General features: G+C 34.2%; 7 protein-coding genes across 7 annotated transcripts; 4 read left to right on the forward strand and 3 right to left on the reverse strand.

The window, feature by feature from the left end:
• Positions 1-153: 153 nt before the first annotated feature.
• Positions 154-9,043, reverse strand: LOC122506727 (histone H3-like). The gene is made up of 2 exons (XM_043619046.1): positions 8,679-9,043; positions 154-814 (listed from the first exon to the last, which is right to left on the reverse strand). The coding sequence occupies exons 1-2, from the start codon at positions 9,005-9,007 to the stop codon at positions 487-489; spliced, it is 657 nt and encodes a 218-aa protein (XP_043474981.1). The 5' UTR covers positions 9,008-9,043; the 3' UTR covers positions 154-486.
• Positions 1,949-2,426, forward strand: LOC122506679 (histone H3). The gene has a single exon (XM_043618998.1). The coding sequence runs from the start codon at positions 1,981-1,983 to the stop codon at positions 2,389-2,391; it is 411 nt and encodes a 136-aa protein (XP_043474933.1). The 5' UTR covers positions 1,949-1,980; the 3' UTR covers positions 2,392-2,426.
• Positions 5,348-5,826, reverse strand: LOC122506688 (histone H2A-like). Its single transcript, XM_043619008.1, has one exon. The coding sequence runs from the start codon at positions 5,761-5,763 to the stop codon at positions 5,389-5,391; it is 375 nt and encodes a 124-aa protein (XP_043474943.1). The 5' UTR covers positions 5,764-5,826; the 3' UTR covers positions 5,348-5,388.
• Positions 5,924-15,119, forward strand: LOC122506729 (histone H2B-like). Its single transcript, XM_043619048.1, has 2 exons — positions 5,924-6,405; positions 14,885-15,119. The coding sequence occupies exons 1-2, from the start codon at positions 5,939-5,941 to the stop codon at positions 15,093-15,095; spliced, it is 678 nt and encodes a 225-aa protein (XP_043474983.1). The 5' UTR covers positions 5,924-5,938; the 3' UTR covers positions 15,096-15,119.
• Positions 9,201-9,622, forward strand: LOC122506718 (histone H4). The gene has a single exon (XM_043619037.1). The coding sequence runs from the start codon at positions 9,265-9,267 to the stop codon at positions 9,574-9,576; it is 312 nt and encodes a 103-aa protein (XP_043474972.1). The 5' UTR covers positions 9,201-9,264; the 3' UTR covers positions 9,577-9,622.
• LOC122506651 (histone H1C-like) lies at positions 12,150-12,882 on the forward strand. The gene has a single exon (XM_043618960.1). It carries the CDS (start codon positions 12,230-12,232, stop codon positions 12,848-12,850), a length of 621 nt encoding a protein of 206 aa, XP_043474895.1. The 5' UTR covers positions 12,150-12,229; the 3' UTR covers positions 12,851-12,882.
• On the reverse strand, positions 14,033-14,685 carry LOC122506698 (histone H2A-like). Its single transcript, XM_043619017.1, has one exon. It carries the CDS (start codon positions 14,434-14,436, stop codon positions 14,062-14,064), a length of 375 nt encoding a protein of 124 aa, XP_043474952.1. The 5' UTR covers positions 14,437-14,685; the 3' UTR covers positions 14,033-14,061.
• Positions 15,120-19,781: the final 4,662 nt, after the last annotated feature.

Genomic DNA, 19,781 nt, shown 5'->3' on the forward strand with positions numbered 1-19,781 from the left:
TGTTTCTTTTAAATAACGTCTTTTTCAATTTTCACACGTTATAGTGATGTCGATTTTCACACTTCATATAGAATCAATTATTTTTACAAATTCTCAACAGCAGGATATATATATTTTATACGAAATATATATATATATATTTCGTCAAGAACAAATGTGTAAATTTATTTCTCTCTCTGCAACTAGTAAGAAATACTAATTTTAATTACATAAAACATACACATGTGGTAGTTTTCACCATTCGCATTTATTTCTGTGTACTTAGTACAAACAATATTCGTGAATTTCGAAAACAAGAGCATTATGGATTAAATAATGCCTAGAATGTGGGTATACGTGACTCACTATATTACTTACTGATAGATTGCACTTTAATGCTTTTGTCATAAAACTATGTTATTGATGAAAAATTATTCAAACGTAAAAAATATTTGGTGGCCCTGAAAAGGGCCGATTGTTTTTTGATGACGATGATGAATATGAAAATTAACCGCCGAAACCGTAAAGGGTGCGGCCTTGACGCTTGAGAGCATAGACGACGTCCATGGCGGTGACGGTCTTCCTCTTGGCGTGTTCGGTGTAAGTGACGGCGTCACGGATCACGTTCTCAAGGAACACTTTCAAGACACCACGGGTCTCTTCGTAAATCAATCCTGAGATACGTTTCACTCCACCACGACGAGCCAAACGACGGATGGCAGGCTTGGTGATGCCTTGGATGTTATCACGCAACACTTTACGATGGCGCTTTGCTCCTCCTTTTCCCAATCCCTTTCCTCCCTTACCGCGACCAGTCATTTTCACAGAGAATAAGGTTTACGTTCGATCAGAACAGAAAACAAACTCGGAATGATGCTAAGGCCGTGAAGGGGCACTGTTTTATTCCCTCTGGAGTTACCCTACTCCCCTCCACAATCTGACCGACCAATCAGGATGTCAGTGTCCCCTTCTCCCTGACTAACTGGTGCAAGAGCTTCTGAAAGCTATAAATATGTGCGTTTTTACAAAATCCAAAAATATCTCTTTAAATTAGAAAAATATTTCCATAAATGGAAAATTAAAATTAATACAAATAAAACTGAACTCGTTATATTCTCTCATAATGATGGAGACGACAAATACACGAATCCTACACTTTATGACGAAACTATAGTTCCTATTAAGCAAGCGAAATATCTAGGAGTAATTTTAGACTCAAAATTATCTTATACTAAGCATGTAAATTCAATCAGAGCCAAAGCAAATATGACAATAAATAATCTATATTCTATTATGAATTATAAAAGTAAAATGAGCCGACAAAATAAATTAAATACTTACAAAATGATTATACGACCAATAGCATTGTACGTTGCCCCCATCTGGAGTAACACTTACAAAACGAATATTGAGAAAGTACAAAAAATACAAAATAAATGTCTAAGAATGACATTAAATGCGAAGCCAGGTACAAAAATTGTAACACTGCATGATACACTAAAAATTCCATTAATTAAAGATTACATATATACACTAACAAAAAATTTCTTTGACCACCAAACTAAAAATTTAGATATTTTGAAAGATGTTGGTAGTCTCAAATACGCTGAAGCTCCATTTAAGATTAAGTACAAACTTATAAATCATTTACTTCAGTAATGTGTAATACCACTAATTATAAGCATAGTAAATTTTCTAGTTTGTAAGTTGTTTTTGTTTCCAAATTTTATTATTATTTGGAATTAATCAGGTTTTTATAAAATTTTTACTGTAACTATATATTATTATCCATGTGATACTCATATGCTACACGTGCCAAATAAATTAGCCCAAATTATTAATTCATAAGGTAGATATCATAAGATAGAATCCTATTTTTGTTACAAATTCGTACTCATGTATATTTACAATGTAAAAAGAAAAACAATAAAGAGTTTTAAAAGTCAAAAGCCGCGCTAACCGTTATTTTCAGTCGTCACTCGTACTCTGAAGTCGTAAGCAATGGCTCGTACTAAGCAAACCGCGCGAAAATCCACCGGTGGTAAAGCACCAAGGAAACAACTCGCCACCAAGGCCGCTCGTAAGAGTGCGCCTGCAACCGGTGGAGTGAAGAAGCCCCATCGCTACAGGCCCGGAACCGTCGCTCTCCGTGAGATCCGTCGTTACCAGAAGAGCACCGAGCTCCTCATCCGCAAACTGCCCTTCCAACGTTTAGTCCGTGAAATCGCTCAGGACTTCAAGACCGACCTGCGCTTCCAGAGCTCCGCCGTGATGGCCCTCCAGGAGGCCAGCGAGGCCTACCTCGTCGGTCTCTTCGAAGACACCAACTTGTGCGCCATCCACGCCAAGAGAGTCACCATCATGCCAAAGGACATCCAGTTGGCCCGTCGCATCCGAGGAGAACGCGCTTAATTCTTTCCACCAAACAAAACAATCGGCCCTTTTCAGGGCCAACAAATATTTATTCGTTGGAATATGTTTGCTGCTAACATTAAACTTTTAATTTTATATTACATTCCCAAAAAATGGATTCTAAATGTAACAAATAAATTAGTGTTGCCGAAGGTCACGGAAATCAAGAGAAAATAGGGGGAATATTATGAAAAGTAGAGATGGAACATCGACAACAAAACATCGATGTTGCTCAACTTCGACATCGAAAAAATTTAACATCGATGTTTCCTATGTTTTAACATCGAAAATTTGAAACCTCAAAAATTATTTAATACGTTATAGCGCAGCTGAAACAGTTCTATAGAATTTCACTACAATCTTTCTCTATAAATTCTGGTGAATATTCTACAGAATTTGCTAAAATTTACTAGAATTCGTGTAGAAATTTAATAGGATCATTCTAGTAAATTCTATAGAATATCCACTAGAATTCATATAGAATAATTCTACTCAAACTCTATACAACTTTTTCAGCTGAGGAACAAACATTTTTAATAAAAGGAAACAGATTTATAGAGATATAAATAGATTGTTAATAAAAAAATCGCTATTCTAAACTATACTATTACCATTTTATACATTTGTTACATCACCGTAACCTATTTTCAATAATAATAATAATATGTAGAATAATAATTAATAATAATAATCATAATATTAATAATAATAATTATAATAAAAGTCAATAAAAAAGATTGTTATTTACATATTACTATAAATAATAACTATAAATAATAATAGACAAGTATAACAAACAACAATAATAAATACCATTAAATTATAATAATAAATATTAACAATAACAACAGAATTGTAATAATAATAAATTAGGAAATTATAACAACTTTTATTGTAACAAAATTAAAGAATTATAATTAACAAATAACATAACAAATTATAAATAACAAATCATAAACAATTAATTGTAATAACAAAATTATAAAAAATAACGTATGGGCTTAGCGAACAATTTCTAAATGCATAGGCAAATTTTGGTATAAGCAGGACTAGACCATCAACAGCAATTCAATCCTGTATTCTTTCTGGGAACTTCTCCTTACACAAAAAGCACGAAGCATTCCTCTTGCAATCGATCTATCCGTCATGTTACATTCTCTTGCTAGGTGACCATAGCCGAGGCATCGGTGACACCTCACTATCATAAGCCTCCTTCTGATCGGGCATGACATAAAACCAATTTTTATGCGTCCGAGCACCTCCAGCTTTTCAGCCTGATTCTGGTCGGTGACCACAACTGCGAGTTTCATCCCCCGCTTGTTAGGTTCAAGGACCGTCACTTTTCTGCTTTCTGTCAGTTCATTTATGAGACCCGATAGTGCCTCCTGCACCTCGTCCTCCTGGGTAAGGCAATCCAGGTTGCGAATCTCCAGCGTAATCTTTCGGTCCGCGTTCTGCATCTCACCCAAATTACCCTGCAGGTAGTCTATTTTTTACCGCTCATTTTCATGTTTCGTGCTGTTTTATTCCGTGTCGAGGAACGAGCGAGCCTAAACAGGGTACTACCATCTGGCCAAGATGGGCCCTGAACCGCCTCCGTTAGTTACATAGACGTTAGAAAATTTCCGGGGCATTGATGCGACGTCTATGATATCCAAGGGCACATGACTCGACTAAGACTCGATTAAGACTTGACTTAGACTTTATTTAAACTTGACTTAGACTTGACTAGGACTTGACTTAGGAATGACTAAGACTTGACTAAAATTTAGACATTAACTAAGACAAAGATTTAGCATTTGACTAAGATATGTACTGTGACTTGACAATGACTTGGACTAAGATTTGACTAAGACAACGACTTAGACTAAGACTAAGACTGAGAATAAGACTTTGATTAGGACTACGAATTAGACTGAGACTTAGACTTAGACTAAGACTTAGACCAAGACTAAGACTTAGACTAAGAGTTAGACAAACACTTTGTCTAAGACTAAGACTTAGACTACGATTAAGACTAAGATTAGATTTAAACTTTGACGAAGACTTTAACTATAACTTAGACTAAGATTAAAACTAATATTAAGACTTAGACTATGACTTAGACTACGACTTAGACTAAGACTTAGACTGAGACTAAAACTAAAACTTAGACTACGACTAAGACCAAGACTAGAACTAAGACTTAGACTAAGACTAACACTAAGACTGAGAATAAAACTTTGGCGTCGTTTTGCTTTAGAAGTTTTTTACTTCCTACACGGAGAGAAAAATCAAGCGTTTGTAGTATGGAGACTTCCTATGCTAATTTTGTATGAACGTCCTGGTAAAGAGGCATGTTTTTATACCTCAGTTGCATGAAACATATACTAAAAAAGCATGGATCTCTTGCAATCGTAGTATACTGACGTCCCATGCGTTACAGGTAGAACTTTTATGCTGATAACGTAGAAATTTATACAAATACAGCAGAAGTTTTACGCATATTGCGCATGTGCATTCTTTTACGAAATAAGCGAAACTTGTGACCACCCTGAATTTAAAAAAAGTTTCAAAAACTTTCTTTGTCCAACGGACAAAGATGTGGTCAACCCAACTGGAATTTCCCAAAGTATTGCCAAACTGAAATTTAATTGGATTTTCAGTTATAAATCAATAAATAAAATGCATGTGAAGATGTTAGTTTATAATTTATACAACTAAGGTTTTGTGCTTCCCACTCCGACTCCATTCTCATCAGAAATTTTATAATACATATATCCAAAACTTTTTAGAAAGTTCTCGACTTTTGGTGAACTTTCTTTCCCGTAAATTCATGAAAGATCATGTGTAACATCCTCCTTCTTGTAAATCAGAAAGGAAGATTATCTCTATATAAAAAAATTAATTTTGGTTCTGATTTTTAATATAAATGTAAAGAACATAGTATTCAAACGTAAAAAATATTTGTTGGCCCTGAAAAGGGACGATTGTTATGTGAGGGTGAGTATGGAAAATTTAAGCTTTCTTTTCGGTTTTCTTGGGCAAGAGAACAGCTTGGATGTTGGGGAGAACACCACCCTGAGCGATGGTGACTCCAGAAAGAAGCTTGTTTAATTCTTCGTCATTTCTGATGGCGAGTTGGAGATGACGGGGGATGATTCTCGACTTCTTGTTGTCACGAGCTGCGTTTCCGGCCAACTCCAAGACTTCGGCAGCCAAGTATTCCATCACAGCTGCGAGGTACACTGGAGCACCAGCACCGACTCGCTCGGCGTAGTTTCCTTTGCGCAAGAGACGATGGATACGACCGACTGGGAACTGGAGTCCGGCCCGGTTGGAGCGGGTCTTTGACTTTCCCTTGGTTTTGCCACCTTTGCCACGTCCTGACATTTTTGATTTAGTTTTAGGTTAACGAAGTAAACACAACGAAGAATACAAAGCGAATGATGTTCTGCGCCAGAAATCCGCCTATTTACGCTCTCCCCACAGGTCACCCCCTCCACTGCGCTCCCCTCTCTTTTTCGTGAGTGGCAGATGGTTGCAGTGAGTGCCCGCACCAATCAAAATGCCGCAGTCGGACATAAATACGGTGCCGCCAGTGTGCAAAATATCAATTCACCCTGAATTGCCTTTGTGTTCAGACGTATTTTCTCTGAAAACAACCATGCCTCCTAAAGCAAGTGGCAAAGCTGTCAAGAAAGCCGGCAAGGCTCAAAAGAACATTACCAAGACCGACAAGAAGAAGAAGCGCAAGAGGAAGGAGAGCTATGCCATCTACATCTACAAAGTGTTGAAGCAAGTGCACCCCGACACTGGAGTCTCCAGCAAGGCCATGAGCATCATGAATTCGTTCGTGAACGACATCTTCGAGCGCATCGCTGCCGAATCTTCCCGCTTGGCCCACTACAACAAGAGGTCCACCATCACCTCCCGGGAGATCCAAACTGCCGTCAGGCTTCTCCTTCCTGGTGAACTCGCCAAGCACGCCGTCTCTGAAGGCACCAAGGCAGTCACCAAGTACACCAGCTCCAAGTAAATTCTGTCCACTCTGAACAAAACAATCGGCCCTTTTCAGGGCCACAAAATCTTTTTACGAGAGAATTATTTAGTTCTAACATTATTTATTAAATTAAGTTTTTTTAAAAGTGTTATTCTTCTTTTTATGGTTTTATAATAAGTTTTTGCTTACACTGAAAAAAATTTCTAGTAGGTTTGGTTTCTTTTTAACTATTCTGCGTGATTCAATAGGTCCTCAACTGAATTTAAAAAGTTATATTGACTACCGAAAAATAGTAAAAGGAACTAAGAATGTAGTTAGTGTAATCAGATTTTGTAGTTGTTCTTATTACTTTTTTTGTAAGTAACTACTTTTTTTTGTCATCATCCTTAGTCTTAGTTGAATTGTATTTAAATTTTTTTTAATCTTATTTTATGGTATAGTAACAAAATCGTTATAATATTATATGATATAGGTAGTAACGCTTAGCCTGATTATCTTGTCAAATTGTCTTTTATCTAATACATAAAACAAAGAAGTTATTCTTTACCATAAGTTCTATAATTCGATGTGCAGAGAAATTTCATTGTTTTGCTATATAGACGGTAGGGGAGAGTGGGGCAAAGGCATTATGCGGGGCAAAGACGTATTTTAAAATATCTCCTTTATTTTCTGTCTATTCCAATTGGTATTAAAAATTAAGTTGCAATGCAATCAGACCAATTGATTAAAAAAAGAAAAACCTAAAAATATCAAATATTTTAACAAATATAACAAAAAACTTGTTTTGCAAAAATAAAATGATAATTTTACTGAACAAACTTTTATTTTTTAAAACATAAGCGTGTGGGGCAAAGGCATTTTTTGCATTGTTTTTAAATTTCATTAAATAATGTATTATTTATTTTACGATATATTTAACAAAATTCACATCTGTTGTATTGATTGAAACAAAGTTTCTAATTCATAAGAAAAGAATAACTGTATATTTTAAAGTTAATGAAATGAATTATCTGAAATCTTATGGATAATATCTGCAGTTTAATTTGTATTAGTGTATTTAATTATTCAACTTTTAAAGTATAATATTAGTCAGTATTTTGCTTTAAATTATTTAAAATTAAATATTGTTCTGACGAGAAATAATTATTCGTCTCTTCTAAACAGAAAATATTTATTTTAGGCTATATAAAATAAAAACGTAATATTAGGATGTTGCGACATCATTTCATTTTTTAGAACATGAAATAACGTGTTCGTTATTTTATTTTTAGAGCCGTTGTTATTGCCTACAGAATAACTGCAAACGCAATATAAATGTATACAAGGTAATTATCTATTAAAATTTTTTTGATTAAAAGTATAAACATTATACAATTTAAACTGCATACGATAAAACTGTTTAGGTATTAAGTTAATAATATTTTATTAAAAAAATATTGCTTTGAATTAAATTGCATGCGAGGAAACTGTAAACGTATTAATTTAGAAATAAATTCAAATTTCAATACCTTTAAACTGCATACACATCAAATGTATGCAACCAAATTCTCAGTATATTGAGTATTACATTATTGTTTCTATAAGGTTAGCAAATATATTTCATTAGTATTACGCTGACATCAATTTTTAAGAAAATAAAATTACAAGTACCTAAATCAAGAATTTGAAAATTAATAAAAATGTCAGCGTCATAAATAAAAATTTCGACAAATTAAACCAACAATTTCAATAAATAGAAAGTTTTAATTCTGTATTTATGCTAAGAAAAATTAAACTTTTAAATTAACTAAGTAAATAGCCGCATAATTAATAACTTCTATCGGTGTAAAATTTTACAGCAATAATGCCTGTAAATTTCAAGTGTAGTGCTTCATGGTTTGAATTTTTAACATGACGTTTTGAAATTAACTAAATAGTAAGAAAAATGAAAAGTATCATTTTATGTATGTTTAGAATCCATTAGAGGATCCTAACCCTTTCCATTAATGAAATTTGAGTTATCTGAATAACAAGACACATTTACTTTATTCGTAATCTTATGCCTATTCTCAAATTATAGTAAGAGTGCTCTGAAGTTATCTAAATAATAAGAAAAATAAAGCTGTATTATAGTCTTTAGGCTCAATAACAAGTAAATTCTAAAATGTCTGCTCATAATAAATGCCCACGTAAAGAAATGTGTTGGCCCTGAAAAGGGCCGATTGTTTTGTTTGGTGGAAAGAATTAAGCGCGTTCTCCTCGGATACGACGGGCCAACTGGATGTCCTTTGGCATGATGGTGACTCTCTTGGCGTGGATGGCGCACAAGTTGGTGTCTTCGAAGAGACCGACGAGGTAGGCCTCGCTGGCCTCCTGGAGGGCCATCACGGCGGAGCTCTGGAAGCGCAGGTCGGTCTTAAAGTCCTGAGCGATTTCACGGACTAAACGTTGGAAGGGCAGTTTGCGGATGAGGAGCTCGGTGCTCTTCTGGTAACGACGGATTTCACGGAGAGCGACGGTTCCGGGCCTGTAGCGATGGGGCTTCTTCACTCCACCGGTTGCAGGCGCGCTCTTTCTCGCGGCCTTGGTGGCGAGTTGTTTCCTCGGTGCCTTTCCACCGGTGGATTTACGCGCGGTTTGCTTGGTACGAGCCATTGCTACGAAGTTGAGAGTTCGAGTGACAACTGAAAAATAATGCTTTCGGCGGCAAAAACACACATATTTATACCCTTCAAAAGCTCTTGCACCAGTTAGTCAAGAGGAAGGGGACACTGACATCCTGATTGGTCGGTCAGATTGTGGAGGGGAGCAGTGGAACTCCAGAGGGAATAAAACAGCGCCCCTTCACCGCGAAGCATCATTCCAAGTTTGTTTTCTGTTCTGTTCAAACGTAAACCTTATTCTCTGTGAAAATGACTGGTCGTGGAAAGGGAGGAAAGGGATTGGGAAAAGGAGGAGCAAAGCGCCATCGTAAAGTGTTGCGAGATAACATCCAAGGCATCACCAAGCCCGCCATCCGTCGTTTGGCTCGTCGTGGTGGAGTGAAACGTATCTCAGGATTGATTTACGAAGAGACCCGTGGTGTCTTGAAAGTGTTCCTTGAGAACGTGATCCGTGACGCCGTCACTTATACCGAGCACGCCAAGAGGAAGACCGTCACCGCCATGGACGTCGTCTATGCTCTCAAGCGTCAAGGCCGCACCCTTTACGGTTTCGGCGGTTAAATTCACTCACTATCATCCAAAAAACAATCGGCCCTTTTCAGGGCCACCAAATTTTTTTACGTTTGAATACTTTTTTCAATAACATAATTCAATGATAAAAGCATTACAGTGCAATCGATCAGTGAGTTATAGTGAATCACGTACTAGTCTTATTTGATGCATAATGCTCTTGTTTACGAAATTCACGAATATTGCCTATTTATTTGGTTTGCAGAAGGGAAATTGGTAGGGGAAGGAAAAGTGGTGAATTTCACTTTCAAGCTTAATTACGAAAAGAGCGTCTTATTTCCTTATTGGCTAATTATTTTTCTTTTCTCACTCACTAATAGATTGTGAAAGAGATGGAGATCGAAAACGAGGTATGAGTGAAGGGTTTAAATTTTATCGTTGTTCTTCTTTATATAGAAGGTGCATAAGAGAGGTGAATAGCTAAGAAGGTAACCCTTACGGGTCGTCCATAAATCTCGTGGATAATTTTTCATCAATTTTTACACACCTCCCCCCGCCTCGCGTTGTGAACAATCGTGGACATTTGGCAAACCCCTTCCCCGCTTTACACTTGTCCACGTGAATATTGCACATTTAAAAAATAAGTATTTTTTTAATGTTACTCCTGCATATTAAAAACTAATAAAGCTTATTTTTAAACATATTTCAAAGCAACAAATTACAAAAATGATTAAAATAATAAATAAACACTATAATTTAATTAAACTCTTAATTTTTTTATAATTATTATGTTAGAATATTAACACCATAGTCAGCCGTGCAGAAATTTTCCTAACAGGGCCTTTTTAGGCTTATTGAAATTTTTTAGAAATCATGGTCCTGTTTATAATTAAAATTCTACAAAAATTTGATCACTATTATGTTACATCCGAAGATATAACATAGTTTTAAAAAAAAGTTAATAAATAATTTATTAACTAGTTATTTGAACCTAGACTAAAAGTCCAATAGTTTGGGAAACTATTAGTAGAAACTTTGATTAATTAAATTGTCTTTGGTTGTGTAAAAAATAAGAGAAAAGTTTTAAAGAAGGAAGAAAAGAAGCTATCGAAAGAGAATTGAAATATATAGTCTACGCGCTTAATAAAATAATGTTAGCAATTATCTTTAAATAATCGTAGTTTACTTATCACAGAAAAAAGCTGAACTCATTTTTGTTGCAACTCATTATGAGTTCGGTATCAAAATGAGTAAACGACTAACTTCAAGTTACTCAAAATCAGTCTTACCCGGATCAAATATCAGGTTATGTTAGTTTTTATAGAAATTGAAAATTTTAAGAATGTAATGTTAACAATAATTTGTTAATTATATCATTATTATTAAAATTAGAAAGATTATGTTATTTTTATATTATTTACAATAATGATGTTCAATTCAAAATTTTTTAGTATATATGAAATTATAATTTTAAGAATCTTTTAAATATATTTTAAAATATATTTATCTATAGAGTTTCATTAGCTGCCATTCTTTATAATAAATACTTATTATAATGTTCATATTACAGAATTTTAAATAGTTTTAATTTTAAATTTGGCGTCATTATCTTTGGTTTCTAGGCAGTATTAAAATTTTTGTATTTTATCTTGCATGGTTGGTATTGATACTTATAAATTTACAAGTTCTAACCTAAAAAAAATTGTTTTCAATTCTCCAAAAATACAATGAATCGGATTTTAGAAACAAAGTTTTTCCCGGTCCAATCTGTTTGTTTACTCATTTTGAGTTCAGTTTTTTCTGTGTTCTTGTATTACAATTAAAATAATTTTAACATATATTAAATAAGTAGAAGACTATTGAACAAGAAAATCAGGCTTCTCGTTACTATTTCAAATACTATTATAATGGTTTTATTATTATACCACAAAGTAATTCTTAAAAAAAATTTAAAAAAACTATAAAAGAGAAGGAGATATATAATATATCTTGAATGCTGCTCAAATATATACATATTTAATATATTTAGGTCTATAGTACAAAAAAATGTCTGCGAAAAAGAAAAATATTGTTTTAAAAGTATATTAAACCACATAATAATGATAATCATAAATTGTTATAAATTTTCTATTATTCAACTACACATTTAGCCACGCGCCATTAAACTACATTGAGAGTTAGAACTCAAACCTAAATTAAACTGCTTTTCACGCCTTCAGTTTATATTTACTAATGAAATAATTTAAATACTTCACAAGAGTGATAATTAAAGCGTTGATATTAAAACTCAAATCTTTAAAAAGTCAATTTGTTAATATGTTTTTAACAATTTTCAGAACTTGTATCCTCCGTACATTTACATCAGAGGTCCGGAAAGTGTTGTTTTTTGCAGGAAACTACCACAAAAATAAAGAATATTTTCAAAGAACCAAGAAAGACAATATTCGTGCAAGTGAAATTCAATATATTATCAAAACGATAAGTATAATTTAATCATTAAAAAATATAAAATCTTTTGAATGTGGTTCGCAAGCTAGCGAAAATTCAAAAGGTAGACGCCCAACGAGCGTCGGGGTCTTTCTTCAACGTTCGTGCGCTTTACTAACACCCGACTCTCTTCGAAAAATGGTCACTTCAGTCTCACAAGTCACGTTGAGAGCATCACTGAGTTTACTTGAACTTTTTCGAAAACCACTTTAGTAAAATGGCAGACAAAGTAGAATCCCCAGCCGCACCTGCAGTGGCGACTCCGAAGAAAGCAGCCAAGGCGCAGAAGCCCCGCGCCAAGGCCAGTCACCCGCCAGCGTCGGAGATGGTGAACGCGGCCATCGCGACTTTGAAGGAGAGAGGCGGCTCTTCGCTCCAAGCCATCAAGAAGTACATCGCCGCCACCTACAAAGTCGACGTCGAGAAGCAGGCTCCCTTCATCAGAAAGTACCTGAAGGCTGCAGTCGCCAGCAAGGCTCTGATCCAGACCAAGGGCAAGGGCGCTGCAGGGTCCTTCAAGTTGAACGTCGCCAAGGCCGAGGGCAAGGCCAAAGCCAAGCCCAAGACCAAGACTGCCGCCAAACCCAAAGCTGCTGCAGCACCAAAGGCCAAGAAAGCAGCTTCTCCGAAGAAGGCCGTGGCAGCCAAGACCAAGAAAGCCGTCGCCGAGAAGAAGAAGACCCCGAAGGTTGCGGCCAAGCCACCGAAGGCCAAGTCCACCACCGCCAAACCCAAGGTGACCAAGGCTGCTCCCAAGAAGGCGGCCAAAGCTTCGCCCAAGAAAGCTGCGGCACCCAAAGCGAAAAAGCCTGCGGCAAAGAGGGTTGCCAAGAAGTAAAGTGAAAAGAAATTGATAGTGGATGATTGAAAACAAACGGCCCTTTTCAGGGCCACCAATTGCTTTTTACGAAAGAATTTTCTTTGTCTCAAACATAAGTATTTTAGAATGATATATTAGAATTAGCCAATATGGAAATAATTTTTATTTTAAGTTGTTTTCTAATCTTAAATTTTCTTGTTCATAAATACTGTACAGAATTAGGGTTGACACAGGCCAGGGAATTCAGGGAAAGTAGAATTAGGTAATTTATTTCAAATTTTTCTGAAATTAGTTAAATGTTTTATATACAACTAATTAATTATTAAAAATAATGAATTTATAGTAGAATTTTAGTTATAAACGCTAATTTGCATTTTGCAGAAGTTACAAATGACTAAAAATTCAAATATGTTAAAAAATTTATTACAATTCTAGTTAATATTTCAATTATTTTTATAGGATAAGTGCACTAGTTCATGTGGCATTTCATCCAAGATATCTTTTGCATATAAAAAAAAATATTACCTAGGTATTCAATTATTTTCGTAAATAATAAAATTCTTAGAAATTATTAGAGTTAATTCAATTTTAATCGAATTACTCGAAAAATGTAGGTAATTATGCTTACAAATTTTATTAAAATTAGTCCAAAGAATTTAATGATTTGAAAATGTATTGATAAAATTTTTTATAAGAATTCAAATTTGAGAAACATTAAATTATTCAATAAATTGTTTATTTTTGTAGGGTAAGGGGCCCTAAGGTGTCCACCCATCTTTTGAACACTTTAATTCCTAAACGGTATTATATAACATAATTAATAATATATGCCCTAAAACTGTTTGCAACAACGCAACTGAAAAAGGAACCGAATATTTCTATTCTTTAGTGTTCTTGGGTAAAGTTGTGGTCAACACAAATTGGCCTCAACTGGGATTTACCAAAGTATTTTATTTTTATAAAATGAAATTTAATTGGATTGTCAGATTTAAACCAATAAAAAATTTAAGAAAAATCAAACTAATATTTAAAATATCCTGCGTGGAAATTTTCCCAAAGGCCAATCTGTACCAGATGTGGGTTGGCATATAAGAAAAAATAAAAATATCAGTTAATCAATAAATATTTAAGTAGTATGTATAAATGTAAAGAACATAGAATTCAAACGTAAAAAACTCTTGTTGGCCCTGAAAAGGGCCGATTGTTTTGTGAGGGTGAGTATGACAAATTTAAGCTTTCTTTTCGGTTTTCTTGGGCAAGAGAACAGCTTGGATGTTGGGGAGAACACCACCCTGGGCGATGGTGACTCCAGAGAGGAGCTTGTTCAATTCCTCGTCATTCCTGATGGCGAGTTGGAGATGACGGGGAATGATTCTCGACTTCTTGTTGTCACGAGCTGCGTTTCCGGCCAACTCCAAGACTTCGGCAGCCAAGTATTCCATAACTGCGGCTAGGTACACTGGAGCACCTGCACCAACACGCTCGGCGTAATTTCCTTTGCGCAAAAGACGATGAATACGACCCACTGGGAACTGGAGTCCGGCCCGGTTGGAGCGGGTCTTTGACTTTCCCTTCGCCTTGCCTCCTTTGCCACGTCCTGACATTTTCTATTTTGTGTTGAATTAACGAAGTAAACACAACGAAGTATTCAAAGAGAATGATGTTAATGCCTCTAAAATCCGCCTATTTATGCTCTCTACATAGGGTCCCCCTCCAGTGCGCTCCCCTCTCTGTGCCGTGAGTGGCAGATGGTCGCAGTGAGTGCCCGCACGAATCAAAAGGCTACACTGACACTGCAGGCGAACATAAATACGATGCCGTTACCTGCCAAAAGCATCAATTCACCCTGAATTGCCTTTGTGGTCAGACGTACTTTCTCTGAAAACTAACTATGCCTCCTAAAGCAAGTGGTAAAGCCGTGAAGAAAGCCGGCAAGGCTCAAAAAAATATTACCAAGACCGACAAGAAGAAGAAGCGCAAGAGGAAGGAGAGCTATGCCATCTACATCTACAAAGTGTTGAAGCAAGTGCACCCCGACACTGGAGTCTCCAGCAAGGCCATGAGCATCATGAATTCGTTCGTGAACGACATCTTCGAGCGCATCGCTGCCGAATCTTCCCGCTTGGCCCACTACAACAAGAGGTCCACCATCACCTCCCGGGAGATCCAAACTGCCGTCAGGCTTCTCCTTCCTGGTGAACTCGCCAAGCACGCCGTCTCTGAAGGCACCAAGGCTGTCACCAAGTACACCAGCTCCAAGTAAATCTTGACCACCATTCTCAAAAAACAATCGGCCCTTTTCAGGGCCAACAAATATTTTTACGAAAGAATTATTTGGTTCGAAATGTGTTGCAGTATTAGGACTACCTTTCTGATAAGTCACATGTTGACATTGCAAATTTGATAGTCAGGGTGGCCACATGTCAGTAAAGTCAGGGAAAAAATATTTTGTCAGTAAAGTCAGATAAATGTCAGGAAAAATTTTTTTATCAGGGCAATTAAAGAAATTAAGACTGTCATGCAATACATTTTTTGCTCTAAACAGAAAAATTTTTGTCAGGGAAATTCGTTGTTTTGTCAGTAAAATGTCAGGGAAATTGATAAAGTCAATCTTGCGGCCACCCTGATAGTATGCAGTTGAAAATCTTGATATTAAGGAGGATGGTGACTGTCTTTTCGGGGCAGGCGGCGAGAGGGGAATTCACATGCTTTTATATGGGATTAAAACTGCAATACCAACTGTTTTAATATATATTTTATAAGTGAAATATGCAATACTTAATATATTAGACATAAGAAATAGTATTATTAATAATTCCAATTCATTATTCTTAAAAAATATTTTAAAAAATAATTATTTAATTACGTAAAAAAAATTTTGTAAAAAAATTTTATGAGCATGGAGATCGTGACAACAGCGCATTCCATATGCATGCTAGAAACAGTATTGGTAACACTGAATATGATTTCATTCGTATATGATTACATTGCGACGTTGCCACGTTTCTGTGTATTATGTTAGAGAGTTTAGAGAATCTGTAATTTTACGTCAGTTTTAATGTTATTTCTAAAAATCAGGACAGTCGGTTTACTCAATTATTTTTTTAAATTATTCCAAAAGTATTAAACTTTAAAAGAGTATGATTTTTAAAAAAAGTTTAACTTTTTTACACAAGTTATTATCAAAATAGTGCACTTCACATAACACTCCCCATAAGAGCCCATATAAAAACATGCAATTTCAACAATTAAATTCTCAAAAACGGGACAGTAAAAAATTTAAAAAAAAATTGTTCTATAATTTAGACATTCTTAACAACGAGTTTTTCCAAATTTCAAAAAATTCTTAACATTTTTATTTGAGTCACCATCCTCCTTAACGACACAGTTTATTGATGTAAATATTTCTACTAACAACTAAACACATTTTTAGGTTAAGTGAAATCTTAGTTTTAATATGTAGTGTTGAACTTTAAAAAAATTATATATTTAAAAAGTTACATTTATTATTAAACTTTTATCAAATTTTAATATAATTTTACTAAACTTTATATAACTTTTTTAAATTTTAGTATTTCTGATATTTTATCAAAATTTATCTTTGTCACATTGTGTTCTACACTAGTAAAATACTTTAATAAAGTACCATAGTAATTTTTTCCCGTATATTACTGAAGTTGTCATCGACGTTCAGCATCGAAATAGTTATTTTATTCTTAGTGATGATACTTTATAAAATTTCATTTCTTTCATTCATCTAGGAAGTAAAAAATTTCTAAAGCAAAACGACGCCCAACAATGTAATCTTAGCCTTAGTCTAAGTCAAAGTCTTCGTCAAAGTTTTAGTCCAAGTCTTAGACCAAATCGTAGTCTAAGTCTCAGTCAAACTCTTTGTCGAAGTTTTAGTCTAAATCGTAGTCTAAGTCTTAGTCTAAGTCTTAGTCTAAGTAGTAGTCTAAGTCTTAGTCTTGGTCTAAGTTTTAATCAAAATCTAAGTCTCAGTAAAAGTCTAATTCCTAGTCAAAGACTAAGTCTTAATAAAAGTCTAAGTCAAAGATCAAAGTCCTTAGTCAAAATCTAAGTCATATTCAAGTCTCAGTCAAGTCATAGTCAAGTGTAAGTCAAATTCATGGTCAAGTCTTAGTCTAAGTTTTAGTCAGTCTTAGTCTAAATCTTAATCTAAGTCTTAGTCAAAGTCTAAGTCATTGTCAAAGTCTTCGTCAAAGTTTTAGTCTAAGTCTCAGTCTTAGTCAAAGTCTTCGACAAAGTTTTAGTCTAAGTATAAGTCTTATTCTAAGTCTTAGTCTAAGTCTTAGTCTAAGTCAAAGGCATTGTTTAAGTCTTGATAATAGTCTAACTGTTAGTCAAAATCTAAGCGTTAGTATAAGTCTTAGTTTTTGTCTAAATCTTAGTTTTAGTCTAAGTCTAAGTCTTAGTCTTAGTCTTAGTCAAAGTCTTCGTCAAAGTTTTAGTCTAAGTCTTAATCTTAGTCAAAGTCTTCGTCAAAGTTTTAGTCCAAGTCTTAGTCAAAGTATAAGTTATATTGTAAGTCTAAATCTAAGTCTTAGTATAGGTCTTAGTATAAGTCTTAGTAAAAGTCGTATTCTAAGTCTAAGTTATAATCTAAGTCTTTAATCAAAGTTTAAGTCTTAGTCTTAGTCTTAGTCTTAGTCTTAGTCTTAGTCTTAGTCTTAGTCTTAGTCAAAGTCTTCGTCAAAGTTTTAGTCTAAGTCTTCATCTTAGTCAAAGTCTTCGTCAAAGTTTTAGTCTAAGTCTTAGTCTTAGTCTTAGTCTTAGTCTTAGTCTTAGTCTTAGTCTTAGTCTTAGTCTTAGTCTTAGTCTTAGTCTTAGTCAAAGTCTTCGTCAAAGTTTTAGTCTAAGTCTTAATCTTAGTCAAAGTCTTCTTTAAAGTTTTAGTCTAAGTCTTAGTCAAAGTATAAGTTATATTCTAAGTCTAAATCTAAGTCTTAGTATAGGTCTTAGTATAAGTCTTAGTAAAAGTCGTATTCTAAGTCTAAGTTATAATCTAAGTCTTTAATCAAAGTTTAAGTCTTAGTCTTAGTCTTAGTCTTAGTCTTAGTCTTAGTCTTAGTCTTAGTCTCAGTCTTAGTCTCAGTCTTAGTCTTAGTCTTAGTCTTAGTCTTAGTCTTAGTCTTAGTCTTAGTCTTAGTCTTAGTCTTAGTCTTAGTCTTAGTCTTAGTCTTAGTCTTAGTCTTAGTCATAGTCTTAGTCTTAGTCAAAGTCTTCGTCAAAGTTTTAGTCTAAGTCTTAATCTTAGTCAAAGTCTTCGTCAAAGTTTTAGTCTAAGTCTTAGTCTTAGTCTTAGTCTTAGTCTTAGTCTTAGTCTTAGTCTTAGTCTTAGTCTTAGTCTTAGTCAAAGTCTTCGTCAAAGTTTTAGTCTAAGTCTTAATCTTAGTCAAAGTCTTCGTCAAAGTTTTAGTCTAAGTCTTAGTCAAAGTATAAGTTATATTCTAAGTCTAAATCTAAGTCTTAGTATAGGTCTTAGTATAAGTCTTAGTAAAAGTCGTATTCTAAGTCTAAGTTATAATCTAAGTCTTTAATCAAAGTTTAAGTCTTAGTCTTAGTCTTAGTCTTAGTCTTAGTCTTAGTCTTAGTCTTAGTCTTAGTCTTAGTCTTAGTCTCAGTCTTAGTCTTAGTCTTAGTCTTAGTCTTAGTCTTAGTCTTAGTCTTAGTCTTAGTCTTAGTTTTAGTCTTAGTCTTAGTCTTAGTCATAGTCTTAGTCTTAGTCAAAGTCTTCGTCAAAGTTTTAGTCTAAGTCTTAGTCTTAGTCTTAGTCTTAGTCTTAGTCTTAGTCTTAGTCTTAGTCTTAGTCTTAGTCTTAGTCTTAGTCTTAGTCTTAGTCTTAGTCTTAGTCTTAGTCTTAGTCTTCGTCAAAGTTTTAGTCTAAGTCTTAATCTTAGTCAAAGTCTTCGTCAAAGTTTTAGTCTAAGTCTTAGTCAAAGTATAAGTTATATTCTAAGTCTAAATCTAAGTCTTAGTATAGGTCTTAGTATAAGTCTTAGTAAAAGTCGTATTCTAAGTCTAAGTTATAATCTAAGTCTTTAATCAAAGTTTAAGTCTTAGTCTTAGTCTTAGTCTTAGTCTTAGTCTTAGTCTTAGTCTCAGTCTTAGTCTTAGTCTTAGTCTTAGTCTTAGTCTTAGTCTTAGTCTTAGTCTTAGTCTTAGTCTAAGTCTTAGTCTTAGTCTTAGTCTTAGTCAAAGTCTTCGTCAAAGTTTTAGTCTAAGTCTTAGTCTTAGTCAAAGTCTTCGTCAAAGTAAAATAATTAAAAAATCAAATAATTAAACATAATTTATAAAATATAGACATATTTATATAAAATAAATCGACGCCTCCCGTTCATATAATGCTTATTGAAAAACAAATGCAAGATCATTCTTATTCAGTTTTTAGTGCATGACAATTCTTATTCGATTTTCCGTGCAATAAAATGCTTATTCAAAATTGTGTGCAAAACAATTGCCACTGACAGAACAATAAATGTAACCCTAAATCATCTTTTTAATATTAAATTTCAATTAAATATCTGAGAATTTCAGTGCGTATCTATTGTTATTAGAAAATTTAATACTTGATTATCTCTTACGTATTAAGAAATATTGTTTAAGCAATTGTAATTAAAAATTATATTCAATTGAAAATTTTATAAAACTCATAGTGTAAGCTAATTTCAGATTGTACTTTTTAGCATAGAATTTCAGTGAATTCAAAAATTCACTGAAAAATTAAAAAAAAATAGTTGCAAAATTTGAAATTTATTGTTTCTGGCTTATAATCACAGAATCAATAGTTGCAAACTGCTTTTTTTGCTTATAAGAAGCCATTTTAAAATATTGTTAATTATTTATCCTATTTCATATACAAAATAATCTGAAGCATCAGTGCTGCCAAGCAATGCATAAGAATTTCCTAGGGTGGCCACCTTGGGGC

The sequence above is a fragment of the Leptopilina heterotoma genome, unplaced genomic scaffold, assembly GCF_015476425.1.
Source record: "Leptopilina heterotoma isolate Lh14 unplaced genomic scaffold, ASM1547642v1 Lhet_43, whole genome shotgun sequence".
NCBI classification, from domain to species: Eukaryota; Metazoa; Arthropoda; class Insecta; order Hymenoptera; family Figitidae; genus Leptopilina; species Leptopilina heterotoma.